Source organism: Vicugna pacos, chromosome 29, assembly GCF_048564905.1.
Source record: "Vicugna pacos chromosome 29, VicPac4, whole genome shotgun sequence".
In the NCBI taxonomy this organism is placed as follows: Eukaryota; Metazoa; Chordata; class Mammalia; order Artiodactyla; family Camelidae; genus Vicugna; species Vicugna pacos.
Window position 1 is genome coordinate 14290426 of NC_133015.1, and position 21164 is coordinate 14311589.

Sequence of the window (21164 nt, forward strand, 5' to 3'; positions counted from 1 at the left end):
AAAGAAAAGAAATTCATCATCAACAAACCTAACCTACAGATGATGTTATAAGAATTTCCCTTGGCTGAAGGGAAGTAACACAGAGGCATTTAAATCTTGAGGAAGGAATGACAAGCACTTTCATTTTATGACTCAAAGGCTTTTGGTCCTTTATGATTCAAAGGTACTGATTCAAGAACTGCTAAGTGAGTTTAAGCTCTTTTCTCATCTTCACTCTCTCAAATATACATATATATAAATACACCAAACATCCACAGAAAGGGAGAAACGCACTAAGTGGGGTTCACACATACAAGGATCATGTTCCCAAAGTAAACTGTAGATTCCCTAGCTCCATCAAGAGTAAAAGGTTCTTTCACGTTGCCTAACTTTCTTAAAGAGTAGTGCAAGCGACATCTTACTGCGTTTTTATATATACTCCTTGTAAGCATACAAATATAGCCACTTCTATTACTTGAGATTTGTTTAAGTTACTATTAAGTGAAAATCGCAAATAGTAAACATTCTGAAAAATAGTTTGTCAGTTTCTGTAAACGCTTCAGTATGTTACTCTCTCAAGAAACGTAATTTTATTCTACACTTGTTTTGTATCCAAAACAGTACCTAACAGAGTGCTAGACAGAGAATTAGCACTTAACATTTACTTATTGTTTTCTAGTAGTTGAAATGTGTCGTATCCAGTAAGTTCACCGTTCTTCCCAACAGCTAGACAGCAATTTTATATTAAGTTATAAGACTAAATGTAGGAATGGCAATTTTTTTCTCTTTGTAATAGGGAAGACTATTGTTTGAGGACACATTCATTAAGAGCTGACCCAAGGAAAAGAAAAAGTAAAGAACGAAAAAGAAAAGAGAGTTTGATAGAAAAGCTTCATTATTTCCAGGAGTTTAACCTAACCCAACTGTCCTACCTATTACTCCTAGGATCAAAATTTACTTCTTACTAGAAAGAATAATGCAGAAAACTGTTTAAATATGATTTGGTTACTTCAAATCCTTACTCCACTTTTTAATCAGGTTATTTGGGTATTTTTGCTATTGAGTTGTAGTTATTTCTATATTCTGGATATTAACACCTTATCAAATACAGACATTTCCCCAAGGAAGATATACAAATGGCTAACAGGTACATGAAAAGTTCCTCAACATCACTAATAATTAAAGAAATGCAAATCAAAACTATAGTGAGATATCACCTCATACCCATTAGGATAGTTGCTATCCTAAATTAATTAATTAATTAAATAACAAGTGTTGGTGAGGAGTGGAAAATGAGAATTTTAATACACTGTTGGTGGAACTGTAAAATGATGCAGACACTACAGAGAACAGTATGGTGGTTCCTCAAAAGATTAAAAATAGGATAACTATATGATCTAGCAATCCCACTTCTGAGTGTATATCCCAAAGAATTGAAAGCAGAATATTGGAGAGAGATTTGCAAACCCATGTTCATTACAGCATTATTCATAACAGCCAAGAGGTAGAAGCAACCCAGTGATGGACAGAGAAAATGTGGCATATCCATACAATGGAATATTACTCAGCTTTTTTAAAAAAAGAAGGAAATCCTGTCACATGCTACAACACAGAAGAACCCTGAGGACACTATTCTAAGAGAAATAAGCCACTCACAAAAAGACAAATAACGTATGATTCAACTTATTTGAAGTATCTACAGTAGCCAAATTCATAGAAATAGAAAATAGAATCGTGGTTGCCAGAGGCTGGAGAGAGAGAGACAGGAATGGGGATTTGTTATTCAGTGGGAACAGAACCGCAGTTCTACAAGATGAAAATGTTATAGAGCAGCACAACAAAGTGAATATAGTTAACACTATTGAACTGTACACTTAAAAATGATTTTAAGATGGTAAATTATCTGTTTTGTGTTCTTCTTCTTCCCCCCTTTCTTTTCCTCTACTTAATCTGTCCCTTGCTCAAAATACACACACTGAATCAAGAAAATGCAGGAAAGAAGAATGAGTATTCTGCTCTTCTCTTCCTTTGAGTTCCCCACTATAAGTACATCAGTTTTAGTTCAGAAACAATAAGGGAAAAGTTGGGAAGTTCAATTCCAGCCTTCTAATTATAGGAAGCAAACCATTTCTTTCAATTCAAGTTCAAGATGGCAACCCTACCAGGCAATAAGCAAATATATCTAAGTACCCAAGATCTTCAAAACCAAATGAGAAATTGATTTAAATAATAAAAATATTATTATACTCTCTAACATTCATAATTAATGTAGCAGAATTGATCTCAAATAAAAGAAGGCAAAAATTAAAAACAACACATACACATACACAAACATTTTCTTTACTAACCAATAAAACAAAAAAAATTAAACATATCTCATAAGTGAATAGCTTATTCCATTAGGAAATACTTCATCCTACAATCGCTTTGAACTGGTTTTCCATCAATTTCGTCCATTTTTGTTTCTTCACTTCTGTTTGGGTGCAAAGTCCCATAATAAATAAGAAGAAAGATAATTCCAAGGAGAAGAGTAAGCGCTATAGTGACGCTGATAGGTATAAAATAATCTGAATTAAAAATAGAGAGTGGGTAAAACCAGAACACAATCAATACCCCCAATGTGGCCAACACTCTTACAATATAATAACAAGACATGGGACATTTGGTATTCTGTCCCTTAATATTAAAAAATGTAAAGACAAGAATGAATCCAACGACAATCCTATACAACAGTTCCATTCCCTGGGAAGCACAAAATTGAGTGTCCTCTTTAAATGCCCACAATATGCCTAAAACCCAAAGAAATAACAACAGAAATAAAGCAATCTTAATATTTAAGAATAAAAGAAGTACAATGCTCAACATCCAAGATAATAATGTAAACAACTTGTAAAAGAGATATATGAGTTTGGGGCAGGGTCCAGTAAGGAGATTTTTATCTGGCAAAGATTTTCTTAAAGCTATTTGATAATCAACAGTTGACCAAGAAATAGCACAGCAAGAGACCATGATGGCTGCATCTACAAAACAAAAAAAATTTTAAAGATATATTTTTATAAGAATAATAATAGCAATATTAAATTACTATATGCCATACAAGCTTTACCTGTATGCACACATCCACGAACATATGTCAGGTACTTTATATACTCATCTAATCTTTTGAAATAGGTATTAATATTCCTATATTACATATGAAGGAATTGATGCTTAGAGAATGTATATATATTACTTGACCCAAGTCACACAGCCAGCAAGTTGCAGAGAGGTGAAATTTGAACTGAAATCTGACCGATTTCAAAGTTGGTGTATTTAACCACTACATTAGACTGCTCATAGGAGTCTAAATAAATGCATTGGACAAATTTTATTGAGCAACTGGTTTAATGGAACACTTTCCATACTCTGGAAGTTCTCTAAGAGACTACAGTTACAGTCCTAGCTGTTTCAGTCTTTTTCGCTTTGACCTTGGCATATAACTAAGTCACTAAGAAACAGTATCATGAGAGAGAGGTGGGCAGGGAGAAAGAGAGGGCGGGAGGTTAACCAGAAAATTTAACATAAGTATGAGATATCAACAAGCCCAGTTTCCCATATCTTTAAGATGATGGATCAAATGAACAAATGTGTTCCAAAACTTACAAATTTCTATAGGCTTGACATCTTTACCCCATTTTTTCCCCAACAAGTAACAGAAGAGTAAGTTCATTACTACACTGGAAAGGCATGCCATTAGCCCCACTGTCAAAGCTGGGGACTTACAAAACTGAAAGCAAAGATACTAGAGAATTAGAAAGAAAAAAAAATTTAGAGCAAAATACAGAATGTTCATTATTCCCACTTAGCCTCATTGGCTCAATGAGTTGGAATTCTTTTTTCCTTCTTTTTAATTCAGCAGTATTTGAATTAAAATATCACTTTCTGGTTGTTGTCAATGTTTGCTTCCTATCTTCCCAGAATTTCCCTTCACCTCTCTTCAGTGCTGACTTCCTGTTTCCTGTTCCCATATTTCTTTCTTGCTTCATTCTCATGTTTTGATCAAACATTCTCCAGACATTCCTGAGAAAAGTGGCACCCCAGCCGAACTTTTGAGACCATGTATGTCTCAAAACGTCTTTATTCTACCCTCATATTTGATACAGTTTTGTTAGAAATAAAATTCAAAGTTTAAAAATGTTTTCCATTGAAACTTTGAGGTCATTGCTCTATTAAGTTCTAATCTCAAGTGTTACAGTTAAGAATTTCAATGCTATTCAGTTTCCCTATCTCTAAGTGATCTTTTTTTCTTTCAAATCTTCTAGAATCTTATCTTAATCTTATCTGAAATGTTATAATGATGGGCTTGGTATGGGCCATTTTTATCACCCTTTCAATCTAATAACCCATGTCCTTCAGTGATAAGACGTTTTTATTCTTTGACAGTTTCCCTAGAAATCACAACATGCATATTAAACATATCAAAGTTTAAAGTTAATCAATATTTTCACCTCAAAAGTAGATTTATCATGAAGCTAGTGAAGCTTAAATCAGGACCCACATATGCCCAGACTCCTTCCAAACCTGGCAAAGCCCTAGCAATAGGTTCACTTTGTCATATATTTTTATATAATCTGGAAAAATAAGATATTTTAATTGCAATTGACTAAATTCCCCACCTCTATTCCTTCTTACCCATTCCCGCATTTTCCCCTGGTCTACTGAAGCAGCTGTGGTCATTCTGGGGATCTGGCTAAAGGGAAACAGCGTTGAGAACACTTTAGGTTTAAGGGGTATGTTTACAAGATTTGCTTGAATAACTACAACTAGTAAGTGACAGATCTAGGATTCTCAAGCAGTTCTCCTGATCTTAACACTACATGATTACTGCCCTCAACAAGCCTTTAACTACTTAACGTTAAGGCACAATGGACTATGCTCATTCAGCTGGTGCTATCAGTTTGACATCATTTCCCATTTCCCACATACCTACCTGTTCCCAACATAATTTTCCTGATCATTTTGCTAGTCTAATCTGTACATTTCACTCTATCCAAACTAAATTCCTTGTCTTTGCCAAACCATGCCTTTGCTTCTGCACTCCTGTTGGTATGAAATGACCTTGCCCAATCATACTTATATAGAATCTTACTAATTTCCTTCTGATTTGACATTACTGACACCAGTGAAGAAAACTCCCAGTAAGACTCCCAATATTCACTAAATGAGACATTGACAATAAACTAGTGTTGTTAATTCAAACAGTATTTAAAATTAGTTCACCAAAAATAAAAAATCTTGATCTATTCTAATCTTATGGCATATTATCTGAAGAAATTGTTGGAGCTTTTCCCAAATTTGACAAGAATCAAAAAAATACATATAATATTATCATTAATTTGTGAAGTTGAAACTTTCCCAAATTAAAAATAAATAAAAAAACAAATTTCAATTAACTATGTTAGAAAAAAGACTGAATCTTTTCTCTCTATAGAAATTGTATTATAAAATCATTATCAAGTCAAAAGCCAATCAGAGAGTAAATAGCCAAAAAATGTAGAGAAAAGAGTATTAAAATAATAAAGATATACTACTTTTCTTTCTCTTTTGAAGTTTGTGGTACTGGTCAGCTTTCTTATCCCTGTAATTTGCTGTAAATTATTTTCTTATTTTAAAACAGTGCCTACTTTCATACCTTTTATGGACTGAATTGTGTTCTTCCAAAATTCATATTAAAGCCCTAAGTCCCAGTGTGACTACACATTGAGACAGGGCCTTTAGGAGGGTATTAGGGTTAATACCGTCATATTAGAGGTCATAACGGTGGGGCCCAAGTTTAATAGGACTGATGTCCTTGTGAGAGACAAGTTCTCCACCAGAGAACTCGCTTTCTCTCCATACATAGAGTAAAGACCATGTGGGGACACAGCAAGAAGGTCTGCAATCCAAAACCTGCAATCCAAAGAGAGAGTCCTACCACTTCTCGGCCTTCTGGCTAAGATCAAGTGCAAAGAGAGATTCCTCACCAGAAACCAACCCTACTGACATCTTGACCTTGGATTTCTGGTCTCCAGAATTGTAAGAAAATAGCTTTCTGTTGGTTAAGCTGCCCAGTCTGTGATAATTCTGTTATGGCAGCCCAAGCAGACTAACATAATATCTAATTTTGTTTTTCTAATAATACATTCTTTTTTAAAATAAGGTCTCTCTAAATGTTTTAGTTTTATATCTCAAAAGACCCAGATCCACCTTTGCTTTACCTTTCTCCCAAACTACACAAGGAATTTTAAACACTTTAACTCCATTCACCTTCCACCTGACTTACAGGTTATTGCTTCCTTGTACATTTAGTCTACCTTTTCTTAGCCACACAGTAGAATTTTTGTTTATACAGTCAATTTTCATTTAGATTTACCCACATATTTACTACCTGCTTTGCTCTTTATTCCTGCTTGCATCTCAGAATACTTCTGTTCTATCCGAAGGACATTATTTGTTATCTTCTTTAGTAGTTATACGCTGTGGTATGGATTTCTTTTTTTTTTTTAATTGAAGTATAATCAGTTTACAACGTTGTGCCAATTTCTGGTGTACAGCATAATAGTTCAGTCCTACATATACATATATATATTCATTTCCATATTCTTTTTCACTATAGGTTACTACAAGATATTCAATATAGTTCCCTGTGCTACACAGTATAAACTTGTTGTTTATCTATTTTATAGATATAGCAGTTAGTATCTGTAAATGGATTTCTTTCTACTTAGTTGCTTGAGAAATGATGGGCTTCTTGAATCTGTGGGTAGGTGACTCTCATCAGTTCTGAAATCTTTTCAGCCATTAACTTTTCAAATATTGCCTCTGCTCCATTCTTCCTCTCCTCTCCTTCATGAACTCTGATCAGATGTATGCTAGACATTCTCATCCCATCTTCCATGACTCCTAATATCTCTTATATTTTCTATCTCTTTCCATCTCATAAATTCTACTTTTTTCTTTTTCAAATATAGAACTCATTTTTATAGTTTCCTATTTCATATTTTCAAGTTCATCATTTACTCCTTTCAACATAATACAATGCACCTGGTAATTTCTAATATCTAATGTCTCACTGAGTTTTTTTCTATTTCTGCTGATTCTTACTCTCGGTGCCTCATTTCTTCTGGTGCTATAAACTAGTATAAACTATTCATTTTCCTTGGAAAACTGTGAGAAGGTGGACTCCTCCAGGGAGGATTTATACTTGTTTCTGCCAGACACCTAGGGGCACTATCAGTCTGGGACCATTTAAACTATATCATAACTTGGCCTTTATTTGTTTTGAAGGTGCTTTGTTTTGTTTTGTGTTTTGGACTAGTTAGAAACGCGAATTTTGGTCACAAATCATGTTGTTATAACTTCTCAGGGACTTTTTTTCCCCTGTTCTAGACAGCACCAAAGCAATATTCCTTGCAGTCTCTTGGAAGTGGAGAGTGAGGTAGATAACGTCACTTTTATCCTGAGCAGGGTGCCTTTTGGTGTGCCAGCTTTGTGGATTAGGATTTTCTACCAGATGTCCCTCCCTTGTGAGTACCCTGAGTTTTGTCTCCAGTCCTCCACACCCTGGGAAGCCATCAAAACCAAACCTGCTGTTTATAAGTTTATATACAAGCCCTAAGGGTATAAATGCCCTCACGGTCCTACTTAACCCTGGCATTCCCACTTTCATGCACATTTTGGCCTGTTATATCAGACTGTGTTAGGCTTTTATGAAGACTTTTGAAAATATTTATCCAATTGTTTTAGGTAATTTCAGAGGGAGGGTTGATTCAAATAATTTAGCCTTTCAGTGGTAGAACTGATTTGAATAACCCAAGTTTTCCATCTGCTTTCCATCTTCTAAATACTTGCTGATATTTCTTCTTTGCTGTTCTACTCTGCATTCTCTTTGTCCTTGTGGGTTTATATTGTTTTTACCCCATTAGTCTACTCTTTAGCATGATTTCAGGAAGGAACAAGATAAAAGAATATGTTCAGCCTTCTGAAGTACTTATATATATATAAACTTGTTTTTTACATTTTTTTCTTTTACATTTTGAGTTATTCTTCCTATCAAAGCAATATATGGTTATTGTAGGAAATTTAGAAATTCAGAAAAGTATAAAGAAGATAAAATAAATATAGTCACTCATAATCCCACTGCCCAGAAGCAGTCACAGTTCACATTAGCTTTTAGCCATAATACAGGCTATAAGCTCTAAATGTTGACCTTCTAGCTTCAGGGACTATATAATACTGAACCTGTAAGTCCCAATCCACATATTCTTTGCATCACAAGGAAAAAGAGGTCTCATACACAGTAGGCACATTTCAGTGTCATACTAACAACCAAAGTAAAGGTAAAAACATTAGAAGGGACTCCAGTCTAGATACGGGAAACTAGGAACAGGAAGACTGGGGGATGAACTGATCTCACAGGTGAGTCTAAGCATAAAGGAAACTCTGGAGGAGAGGATAATCTGCTACACTGATGGTGAATATTTAAACTATTATTTAACAAATAAATAGAGTTTTTAATATCTCAAATTAAATGCCTATTACAAGATTTTTTTAATGGAAATATCAAATTGTCCTTTAAAAATGTACATTTAACCCAAATGAGGAAATCCGCTACAGAAGAGCAACATACTGGTGAATCTGCAAAACTTTCATTAGTTTTGTAGCACTGGCACCTTCACCCAATGATTCCAATTCTGGGAATTCACCTTATGGACAGACATGGGATTCACACATGCAGAAGGATGCATGCACAAGATGATTCATTGCAGCATTTTTTCTGCAATAGCGAAACAGTAGAAACAACCTAAATTAACATAAAGAGGGGCATGTTAACTAATTCGTGATACATCCATAATTTGTAATACTATACAAATAATAAAAATAAATGAGGGACCTCTTTCTGTACTGATATGTTTAGATCTCCAAGATATGTTGTTTATGTTGTTAAGTGCAAAAAACAAAAACAGTTTTATGTTACCATTTCTATAAAAGAAAAAATGATAGGCTTTTAAATTCTTTTCTGAAAGAATCATCAAAAAGCTGACAATATTTTCCTTTCTGGGCAAAGGAAGGAATAGGACGAAGGGGGAGGGAGACAACGTATCTTTATACACTTTTTGATATTTGAACCATGTACTTCTTTTCAAAATATAAATAATTCTAAAAAGAAAAATGATAAAAAAAAATAAATCTAACCTCCCAACGAGTTACATAATTGACATAAGATATCAGTGACCATCTAACAAACCATCTAACAAAAGGTGTTAAGAAAGACTTACACTGAGAGAAATTTGCTTGCTCATGTTCCAGAAGAATGTAGAGCTGAAGAGCAAGCTGTGGGCAGCCTTCCAGGTAGGTCTCAAAGAGCCTTAGCATGCTCAAATCTGTCACTCTATCTATAATTTCTTTATGAGGATCAATTTGTTCTTCCACGAAGTTATCAGTTTTGCTGCTATATTTGAAAGCCACATGATAACCCTTCTTCAAGGCAAACCAATACCTGTAAAGTAAACATGAACATTTACCTTCAGTAATACATTCTTTATATGTGTTAATATACATAATAATTCTGAAGAGAGCAACATGTGTTTCAGTATAGAATCTTCCCACAAACTTCCCCTACTATAAATTTCTCTCAACTTTGTGAACATCTCATGGTGGCTTTATGAGATTCAGACTCCACAACTTCTTTTTTATTGAAGTATAGTTGATTTACAGTGTTGTGTCAGCTTCTGGTGCACAGCAAAGTGATTCAGTTATATGTTTGGCAGATTCTTTTCCATTATAGTTTATTACAAGGTACTGAATATAATTAATTCTGTGCTATACAGTAGGACTTTGTTGTTTATCTCTTTCACATATAATAGTTTGTATCTAGTAATATCAAACTCCTAATTTAGCCCTCTCCGCCCTTTTCTCCTTTGGTAACTATAAGTTTGTTTTCTATATCTGTGCAGTCTCCATAACTTTTATTGCATGTTTGATGTGCCAGTGTGTGCCAGCACTGTTAAACATGCATAATCTTATTTCATCTTCCCAATATTATGAGAGATGAATAGGTATTATTCTAAATTAACAGATGGAAAAAGTAAGGCTGAGAACAATGATGTGCTGAAAGAAACACAGAGTGTAAGAGGCAGACCTAAAGTCCAAACTTAGATCTTATGATTTCAAGTCTTACCCACTACATTCTGAAAGACAAACTGCAATTTTCACTTCATGTAATTTATCTTAACTAAAAGACAGATACATCCCCTTAAGATAATGTCAAGGTTGAAGATGAGATTGAATCTTCTTTCAATTTAATCTAGCAAATAATTACAACTGACCCATGAACAAATTAGGGGTGAGGGGTACTGACCCTGTGCAGTTGAAAATCTGAGCATAACTGATAGTTAGCCCTGTGTACCCTTGGTTCCCTGTCTGTGGATTCAGCCAACCACAAATCATGTAGTACTGCAGTTTTTACTACTAGAAAAAATCTACATATAAGTGGATCCATACAGTTCAAACCCATGTTGTTCAAGGGTCAACTGTACTCAATAATCTACAAGGTGCTAGGCTCTTCCATCATTACCATCCTGGAAAATATACAATGTTTCAAAGACTCTTAAAATATCCTTGCTCAGGCTCTTCTTTAGAAAGAATTTTTAAATAAACATGAGTTATCATCATTCAAGTAAATTAATAACAAAAAATTGAGACACTTACTTTGAAAATATCTGGGGCTAGCAATAAGACAACCAGCATTCTAGCCCAAAGATTATTGAAACTCTTTATCCACACCTCAGCTTCCTCATATATAAAACTAGGGCAGTGCTATATATTCTGTTTCAACCTGTTCCTTCTGTCAATGTTTCCCATTTCAGTAAATGACACTAACATTCACCATGTTACTCAGACCAAAAAGTGGTAATACTTTCCAACTGCTTTGTCTCATACCCTATAAAAATTCCTCAGCAGGTTCTCTTGGTTCTGATTCTAAATTCAAATATATCCCAATCTAAGCACATCTTATCACTTCTACTGCCTCCATCCTAGTTTAACCAGTCAACATTCCTGACCGGGATTACTTCTATTGCCTCATAATTGGTCTCTCTGCTTCTACTCCTGCTCCCTCGGCATTCTATTCTCTACACAGCATCTAGATTGAATCTCTTAACCAGAATTCAGATTTTACTCCTCCACTCAAAATGTTCCAGTGATTTCCATCAAATTTAGAATAAAACCTAAAGCCCTTACCATACCTTACAAGGCCCTTCATAATCTGCTTCACAGACACACTACCCCCACTACCTCTCCATCTTATTTCTCCCGTGCTTTTAGTGTACCCATCTTGCTGCTTTTCCCAACTTTAAAGGCCTTTGCTTTGCTAATACTCTTCCTGGAACTCTTCTAAACCCCAGAAATTGTACAAGTTTACTCCTTAAATTTATTCAGATCTCTACTTAAATGCCACTTCCTCATGGAGATCTTCCCAGATCACACCATCCATCACATTCTAACTCTTTATCCTCCATTATTTTTCTTTACCAACACTTGACACATGGTTTACTTTTTTTATCTGTACCTTCTCATAAAAAAATAAAATTTACATGAAAGCAGGGACTTTTGTTTCATTCATTGCTACATCCTAAAATAACTAGAAGAGTACCTGGCACATAGTAGGTTCTCAGAAAATATTTATTCAATGAATAAATGAAAGTTCACAACAATTTTCCCATAAAGATAAAGAGACGTAGATATGAAAGAACTTTGAAAAATTGAAAGTGTAACACAAATATAAGATATTCTTACTGTAAACAAGATGGATACCTATATGGCTATGCAAAGAATCTTCACCTAGCAAACAAAAGTACATTTTTATCATCACAGTTTTATTATAACATGACCCATTATATTCAGTGTCGGCTAGATGCCAGGAAAGAATGTTTACATAAGTGATGAGAACATGACCTTCACCTTTAATGACCTTACAGTCTAATATGAAGGTCAAGCCTATAAAGTGCTAGCTGCAATACAAGGCAGAAGAAATAACCACTCAACAGAAATGTAAATATTATGTTGTGAAAGTACAAACCAACTGAATCACACAGAACACCTACTGAATTCTGTCTCTTGCTTCGAAACACAGGAGAATTCTCACAAAATCCGGTAAGAGAAAAAAAGGAAAAAAAAAAGAAAAAAGAAAAAATCAGCGCAGGATTGATCATGAGGGGAGGGAGTAGCATAGGAAGAAAGGCACCATCACACTGGGATGCCCCCTCTCCAGCTGGGAAGTCAGCGGGGACAGAAGTGGAGCTTCTGATGTCTGGAGGAGAAAATGGCAACCACCTGGCAGACAGAACTAAGGGAAACTGACACAGAGGGTCCCTGCGATCCCCAGTCCTAGACATGAGTCGTCAGGGACAAGCTGCGACTGGCTGCTGGAGATTGGTGAGAAGAAGATATAACAACTGTAAATATATATGTACCCAACATAGGACCCCCTAAATATATAAAGCAAATATTAACAAACATAAAGAGAGAAATCAACAGTAACACTTATATCAATGGATGGATCACCCAGATAGAAAAATCAATAAGGAAAAACTGGCCCTAATGGCACATTAAACCAGATGGACTTAATAGATTATATACAGAACATTCCATCAAAAAGCAGCAAGATATACATTTTTTTTAAGTATACATGTAACACTCTCCAGGACAGATAACAAAACAAGTCTCAATAAATTTAAGAAGATTGAAATTACATCAAGCGTCTGTTCTGATCACAGTGGCATGAGACTAGAAATCAACTACAAGAAAAAAACGCACAAAACAAAAACATGCTACTAAACAATGAGTCACTGATAAATCAAAGAGGAAATAAAAAAAAAATACCTGGAGACAAACAAAAGCAAAAACATGATACTAATTCTATGGAATGCAGCAAAAGCAATATGAGCTTGTTTATAGAAATATGAGCTTAATTCAGGAAACAAAAATCTCAAGTAAACAATCTAACATAAAACAGTCATGTTAGAAATGGCAAGAAGGTCTAACTTTTTTTTAATTTGTTTGGAGTCCCAGAAGAAAAAAGAGACAGAAATGTGGTAAAGAAAATGTCAGAAAAGTTAATGGCTGAGAATTATGCAGAGCTCACGGAAGATAACAACCCATAGAATCAAGAGAACCAGCAAATCCTAAACAAAAGAAATAAAAATAAACCTACATCCAGATACATCATAAACTGTAGAAACCCAAAAATTTAGAGAAAAATTGTAAGATCTGCCAAAGGGAAAAAAGACAAATTACGTTTAAAGAACAAGAGTAAGACTGACATCTAGCTATGCAGTAGTGACAATGGAAACAAAAAGACAAGAGAATGTAATTTGCAAAGAGAAAATAACTACTCATCTAGAATTCTGTGGCCACTAAAATATCTCTGAGGAAAGATGGCTATCAAAATAGCCCAAATTCAAAACCTAACCGTTACAAAATAGTATGTTATCCACTTAATATTTGTCTTTAATTCTTCTCTTTTCCTTGTGTGTGTGTGTGTGTATGTGTATGTGTATGTATGTATGTGTACATATATGTATATGTATACATATATGTATATGTATACATATATACACACACACACATATATATATTTCTTTTAACAGAATTAAATCCCTTAAGATAATAATAAAAAGGTCATGAAATTAGGTATATGGAAAACCGTAGAATTCTCAGGACTTATTTAGATCCTACTTCCTTTAACCATAAAACAGATTTTAAACAACATGATTCTTAAGGTTGTTTTTAGTTCTGTGGATGATTCTGTACCTAGTTAACCACAGCTACTGCATTATTGCAATAAATTTCATTTTGTTAAATCAATGCTATAAGTAACTTAAAAAATAAGTGTTCTTTCAGAGTTGCAAGTGAGGCTATATTTACATAATCAGTCTTAAAATATAAAATAGAGAATAAAAGATTTACAAGACATAGAAATGAGCCCTTTTCCTTCTCATAAAAAGTAAGTACATATTAGAAAAAGTAACTTAATTAGGTAAATTAAAACATTCCAATAATGAACCTGGAAAATTCTGACAGTACAATAACTTACATAAGCACTGTTAGTGAGGAGCAAGTGACCTTTGTGCTACATGCAAACAGGGGAACTTTGGACATTGACTACCCAGATACAGAAAGGTAGTTTCTTTTTTTTTTTTAATATTCTAAACACTTTTTTTTTTAATTGAAGTATAATCAATTACAATGTGTCAGTCTCTGGTGTACAGCATAATGTCCCAGTCATACATATACATACATATATTCGTTCAGAAAGGTAGCTTCAAAATGAATAAAAGAATAATAGTGTTAAGGATCGAAAGTGTATGCTCACCGTGTAAAAACTCCTCCTTGCAAGCAATGAAGTAGAAGAAAACAATGCTGGATTTCTTGGCCTGCTTCCTTTAAATCAGCCTTGAACCAAGAATAACTAAAACATTGTACCACAAGTGTTCCAAAGAGCATAAAGCCTACTGTTAAAATACCAAAAACATATTGTCCTTCATGGAAAAACCTGACAGTCACCCAAATGTCCACAATTAAATCAGCTATATAGATTATAATGCCAAGAACTGACATCACAAAATTCAACTTAGTATATTTCATTATGAATCACTATATCTCTTGGTTATCTACCTTTTTCTCTCATACAAAAAGAAAAAAAAACAGAACAAATATAAGTGCTTCCTTTGGTATAGCACTGAATTTTAACTTCTACTCCCTAAATCTATTTAGAATAAAGAATAAATATTATGAAGTTGGAACACTAAAAACCAAAGTGACTAATTTTAACTTTCTTTTCTAAACCTCTAATCTAGCTGTTCCAAGGCTTTATTCAATCTGCTGTTTCAGTGTTCTTCATTAGATGATAACACCTAAAATGAAACATATAAAAGAGTCTAAAAATCTTGAGTATAACATTAAAAACCCTAGGCCAGGCCTTTATCAAAGCTCTATTTTTTCTAAAAATAATATATTACCAATGAATACGACTCTTATAATAGCTCCCAGAAAGTAAAGTCTCAGAAATATAGTTACTAGTTGATAACTTCCTCTCAGACTATTTATCTTTTTAAAAACATATCCTACTCACAAAGATATTTATCACAGAACCATTTATAGTGGCAAAAAATTGGAAAAAAAATCTAAATGTGTCAACAAGAGGAAATGATAATATCAGTAGATTCATAAAACGGAATATTACAAAGATACTAAAAATACATTTAACAAAAGTACAGTAACTGTGAAAATTCTTAATATACTTTTCATTCAGCAATTTCATCCGAGGATCAAACCCCTAGGGAAATATTTACCAATGTGCGCAAAGAGCAATATATGCTCTTTGCAGATCCTTTTTTATAACAGTAAAAAATCGAAAACTGAAATGACAATTGAGAAGCCTAGTTCAATAAATTATGGTACATCCATACTAAAGAATACACCGTGCAACCTTTAAAAACAATGAAGTAGCTTTGTCTAAACTGACTTTGGAAGATCTCTAAGACATACTAAGTAATAAAAACGCAAATGCCAGAAGGATAAGCACAGCATATGTGGTTTTTAATTCTATAAGGAGAGGGCTAGGGAGTTAGGAGTAGGAAGCAAATGCAATTTCAGTCCTTTAAACATTCTTTCACATTGTTTGAGTTTTTTACAACAGTCACGTACCAATGTATTACTTACATAATTTCTCAAAATAAAAACAATAGTGATACTTATAAAGAATTTTGATGACTGGAGAAAATATTTGTGCTACTGATGATAGCTAACATTTACTTAGTGCTACATGCCAGCTACTGAGCTACATGTTGTATACAAAATGCCCCCATTTAACTCTCACATCACACTTAGGAGGTAGATACTACTACTAAGAACGCTATTTTATAAACATAGGCCAGCTGTAATCTGCAGATGAGATCTGACTTAACTGTTATTTTTTAATTTTCCTAATTGCCATCATTTCATATAAAAATTCAGATTTTTCAAGGCTATCAAAAAACTCAAAGATCTACTACACTAGACTACCATTCCTCCACGAGCAATGGTGCCCCGCAGATGGGACGTGCTCTCTCAAGTTCACCACAGTAGCCAGCCACCCCACTTCAGTCACTTCAACAGCTAGGTCTCAATGTTAATGCAGCTACCTACTAGCTGTGTGCCCTTAAATATGTTGTTTTACCTCCCTATGCCTTATTTTCTTCATCTGAAATGTAGAGATGATAATGGTATATACCTCACAGGGTTGTTGTGAAGGTTAAGAGAGATAACATATATAATACACATAAACCTCTGGAAACATATCTGGCACAGTTAGGGCTTAACAAATGTTAGTTATCATTGTTACCTTGCCTGTCTGCCTGACACTTACAAGCATCTGAGTTTGCAATCTCCAACTTCAAAGAATGTTAAATGAAAAAATACTACGTTATAATTGCCAAGCTTTGAAAATGCAACAGAAATATAACTGGAGAAATACCAACAAAAATGTTAACAGTGGTTTTATCTGGGGAATTAATGGTATTATAGATGATTTTTTTCCTCTTCATGCTTTTCTATATGTATAGACTGAATAGTTTCTCCCCAAAAGTCATTATGTTGAAGTATTAACCCCCAATGTGACTGTATCTAGAGACAGGCCTTTAAGGAGGTAATAAACTTAAAAGAAGTCACAAAGATGGGGCCCTAGTCCAATAGGAGTGGTGTCCTTATAAGAATAGGAGGAGACACCAGAGATCTATCTCGCCCCCTCCCACCCCCAAACACACACAGAGGAAAGGCCACATGAGGACATAGGAAGAAAGGAGCCATCTGCAACCCAAAGAAAGAGGCCTCACCAGACACCAACCCTGCTAGCACCCTGATGTTGGACCTCCAGTCTCCAGAACTGTAAGAAAATTAATTTCTGTTGTTTTAGCACCCAGTGTGTAGTGTTCTGTTACGGCAGTCTGAGCCAACTAACACCCTACATGTCCTACAAAGAACATTTATTACTTTAAAAACCAGGAGGGGAAAGTTTTACTTAAAAACACACACAACCTAATACTTACAGCATTCTTGTCATTTTACCACTTACAAGTATTTTGTTTAAAGGTCTTCATAATAATATTAAAAGATATCTCACTCTTCTTACAGAGGAAAAAAAAAGGTTCATGATTGCTACTTTTCCTGTCAAAAATGTTGTGGCCAACAAAATGGAAAAAAAAACTTTTAAAAAAACTGAGTTTTTCCAATCTAGCAGGCCATGAATTTCCCTGGTAGACTTGTTTGATGCAGAGTGGCCACAAACGTTCAATTTGTAAAAAAGAAAAAGAGAGAGAGAGAAAGAGAGAAAGAAAAAAGGACGAAAGAACAAAAGAACGAATATCTTTGTTTTATTGAAGCACAATAAAACAAAGTACCCCCAGGAAGGGGTGGCGCTCTGGGGGAGGGGGAGCCCCCTGTCGGCAGCTTTCCCGTCACTTCTTTTGGAGCCTGTCCTCGGTCTCCACCTCCTCCCCCTCCGAAGTGCTGAACACCTTCCCCTACCCCTGCTCACTGTCCTCTCCTCTTCCCTCCGGGTCGTGCCCTCCCTCCTTCTGGTCCTCGGCTCCAGACGCCCCACGCCCCACATACCTGCATCTTCAGCTGTGACCTCCGGAGCCCTGCCTGCCCCTTCACAGCTCCCTCCCCTGCCTGCACCCACCTCAGCCCCTTCCTGACATGCCTTATTTATTTGTTGGACGCGTCTTTGAATGTATCCGCCTGGGTCCCACCTCTGCCTTCGCTGTGCGCGCGCCCCTCGTGTTTCAGGGCTGACCGTGCCCCCACCCCGACTCCGCATGTTTGCGTCTTAAAACGAGGTAGACCTTATAGATAATTTCCCTAAAATTACAGACTATAATAACTAAGCACTCCATGTGTGCATTTCTTTTTTTAACATTTTTTATTGATTTATAATCATTTTACAATGTTGTGTCAATATGTGTGCATTTCTTAATTGCTCTCCCCACAAAGGGAGCTTCCTTTACCTGGCATGGATAAGAAAAACACTAGCCATTTTGGATCAAGCTTTACAAGATTGGAAATAATAATTTCTAATAAACTTAGAAATTGCATTATTGACAGAACATAAACTAATAAACTCAATAAACTAATCTGACTTGGCATCTTCTAAATTCCTAATTCAGTGAAGCAGAACATAACGCCAACTGGAAAGAAAACTACAAAGCAAAGTACGTAATAAATATAGCAGCTCTCATTAAAAAAAAGGGCATGCAACTCTTTCAGTGACCACATAGTTGTATAACTTGTATGAAAGTTCATCTTTATTCCTACGACTGATCAATACCACCTTAGGAGAAATAATGCCAGCTACAAAATTTGACATAGAGAATTCGTGATACTTACTGACTTAACAGGACAGTTTCAATCCAGTCACATTCAGAGGTCAGCCCAGCTGTGTAGCTACTTGGCTGCCAGCCAAAATACACAACCCTTGCCTGCTGAACTCATATGATCTCTTCACAATAAAGAAGATGCCTGAAGTACAAACCAACAAACTTTCCCTTGTCAATCAAATTTAACACACTTGTTATAGACTTACCGTTCAAGTATAAAAAGCCTTCTTTAACTCAAAGCCCCTTCCGGAGAATCTTCATCTTGGGACTCTTTTATTTCTTCCTCACTGAAAGCAAGGATAATAAGGGGAGTGTGAACCTTTATGATCGAAACTAAAATGAAGCTGAAATCACCTGTTAGTCATATATGCGATTTCTCATCCAGTGATTACAGAGTCCGTATCGTTGAGACAACAGGACACCCCTTTAAAATTGTCACATTGGGGAAGGAATTACATGGCTCCTTTTATAGGTTGACTACGTTACAAGCTTTGACTGTATTATCAATTAAGTTGTAAGAAGATGCAATTTGCCACACAGCATATCCAAGCAGACAATTCATGTTTGAAAGGGAGAGAGATTCTTGAACCTGAAATACTAGTTCCTGAAATACTGAGAATTTACAATGTATCATTAACTTAAACCTACTTTTTTCAAACTGTGTACCTTCTCAAACCCTATGCCTCAAGAATATATGGTTGTTGGTTTCTATTCCCAAAATAAACACTACAGTTCTATTTCCAAGCCTTTGCTCAAGGTTATTTATTATCTAGAATGCCCTTTCACCTACATTTCCTGTTAAAGTGCTATCAGTTCTTTAAAAATCAGCTCAAAATCCACAACTTTAAGCGTCCCTGGATCTTCCTAATCAATTTGATTCTCCCTTCCTCCTTGCTATCCCATCACTTTAACTATACTTCTCTAGGATTTACCCACATATGCTTTAAAATATTAGATCATGTACAACTCCTTTCTGTTATAAGCCTCTAGAAAGCTGACCATCTTATTCATTTTAATGCACCCCCCCATACATCTACAATACCTTATAGGTTACAGGTAGATGATAAATTATTGTAAATGTAACTGAACAGAATGTAAAAATCATTGGTCTTATTTCTTGGGGAAGAACTTAAACTTCAAATCATATTGCTAAACATATTCACAAAGACTCAGTTTTGTATCTGTAGCCTAGAACTTTCTTCTCAGCTCAACCCACGTATCTGTCTACTGATCTCTTTATAGGGATATCCCACAATCACCTCAGTTTCTACTTGTCTAAACCAAGTTCATCACGACCCTCTGTTCCTGCTCTTCTGCTAGTGTCTAATGTCACCTTGCACGACTCTAGTCAAGTCACTTAAATTTTAAATTATTTGTTGCACCCATTTCTTCACCTACTAAATGAACAGCGTGGCAATTTATTAAATGAAATGGTGATGAAAAGCACAAGGGAAATCCTAATTTCAAAAAAAAAAAAGCTAAGGGATAATGTTTAGAATAAATGATAGTGGTTGTAAAAAGCGCTTAGCACAGCAGTAAACGCTAAATAAACGTTCGTTACTGCTATTTATTATGAAAGATGGGCGCGCTACTCCTCACACACACCCCCCACCATCACCCGAGAAGCTGACGAGCAACCCTCCCGGAGACTGAACTCAGCGACTAACCCCAAACCTGCCTGCCCTTTGCTCCATCACAAGACTTCCCAGGTTAAAACGTCTATCGCCCACTTGGATGAACTCGCCTGCCTGGACACAAACTCCTAAGAATGTACCAGGCTCTGTGGCAGGCGATAGAGCCCGCTGACAGAACTCGAGCGTCGCCTCACGCCCCCTCAAGCCTCGCGTGGGCGAACTCCTTTGCGCCTCAGCCCGCGAAACCCGGGCAGCGTCACGTGACCTCTAGCCCCGCCCCGGCACAGCTGCCCATCTCCGCGCCCCCTCCCCGTGGCGTCCGGTGACCGCTGGCCCCGCCCCCAGCACAGCTAGCTATTTCCCCTCCCGCTCCGCTCGCGCGGCGTCACGTGACCGCCGCCCCCGCCCCGGGTCTTGTTGCTGGTTCCGCCCTCTATCCGCCTGCGCGGCAGAGACAGAGATGGCTGCCACACTGCAGCGGATCGAACGGCTGTCCAGTCGGGTGGTTCGCGTGCTGGGCTGTAACCCGGGTCCCATGACCCTGCAGGGCACCAACACCTACCTGGTGGGGACCGGCCCCAGGTAAACGTCCCCTTTAACCCCGATTACACAGCGGCGGCCCGCAGGACGCGCGGAGGTGAGACTGCAACGACTGCTCACCGCGGTCGAAGAAGCTGTGCGCGAGCACCAGGCACCGCACGGCGGCCGACGCCCCGACTCAGGACAGCCCCTAAATCACGACCACCCCAGGTGGTCAACTGACTTACAAATGACTGATGGAGGAAAAAAAAAATCCTGTTTTTGAGACCCAATTTACTTTGCTTCATGTTAATGCCAAGATGAGCATATTAAGCTGTTGAGAAACTAAGATCTCCTGCAGTTACGAATCCAGGAAAGCGTTTACTTTGCACCCGCTGGTTTTTCACTGGTGTTTGGCCCAGAGCATAACTCCCTTTCGCAAAAGCGATTCGTGTGCCGAGGCCTTTTTCTTAAATCAGCAGCAGGGGGCAGGATTGCTGTGAAACCCAAAAGAGACCCCTAGCCCTTGGGAGAGAGGAGCTAACTAACTGTTTTTCGTTACTATTGTGTGGCCTTAAGTTATTTTGCAGATGGAATA

General features: G+C 36.4%; 2 protein-coding genes across 8 annotated transcripts in view; one reads left to right on the plus strand and one right to left on the minus strand.

Annotated features, from left to right (window-relative positions):
* Window positions 1–18712, minus strand: part of XKR9 (XK related 9) — a 62569-nt gene extending 43857 nt beyond the window's left edge. The window contains exons 1-4 of one of the 4 annotated variants that reach the window (XM_031692248.2): window positions 18620–18712; window positions 14372–14912; window positions 9276–9496; window positions 2117–2999 (exon numbers count right to left, since the gene is read on the minus strand). In XM_031692248.2, the coding sequence (XP_031548108.1) occupies window positions 2371–2999; window positions 9276–9496; window positions 14372–14643 (1122 nt within the window). In that variant the 5' untranslated portion in view covers window positions 14644–14912; window positions 18620–18712 and the 3' untranslated portion in view covers window positions 2117–2370. Of the gene's footprint in view, window positions 1–2116; window positions 3000–9275; window positions 9497–10707; window positions 11018–14371; window positions 14913–18619 lie in introns of those variants that run through there. The other 3 variants (XM_072951817.1, XM_031692251.2, XM_072951816.1) reach the window with 3 other exon arrangements.
* A 1746-nt stretch (window positions 18713–20458) lies between these two features.
* LACTB2 (lactamase beta 2) overlaps window positions 20459–21164 on the plus strand; it is a 33861-nt gene continuing 33155 nt past the window's right edge. For 3 of the 4 annotated variants that reach the window (XR_012065443.1, XM_072951819.1, XM_072951818.1), the window contains exon 1: window positions 20465–20629. Coding sequence is in view for 3 of the 4 variants with exons in the window: in XM_072951819.1 (XP_072807920.1) it covers window positions 20508–20629 (122 nt within the window). In the remaining variant the exon portion in view is untranslated. Of the gene's footprint in view, window positions 20630–21164 lie in introns of all 4 variants that reach the window. The other variant, XM_006203171.4, reaches the window with a different exon arrangement.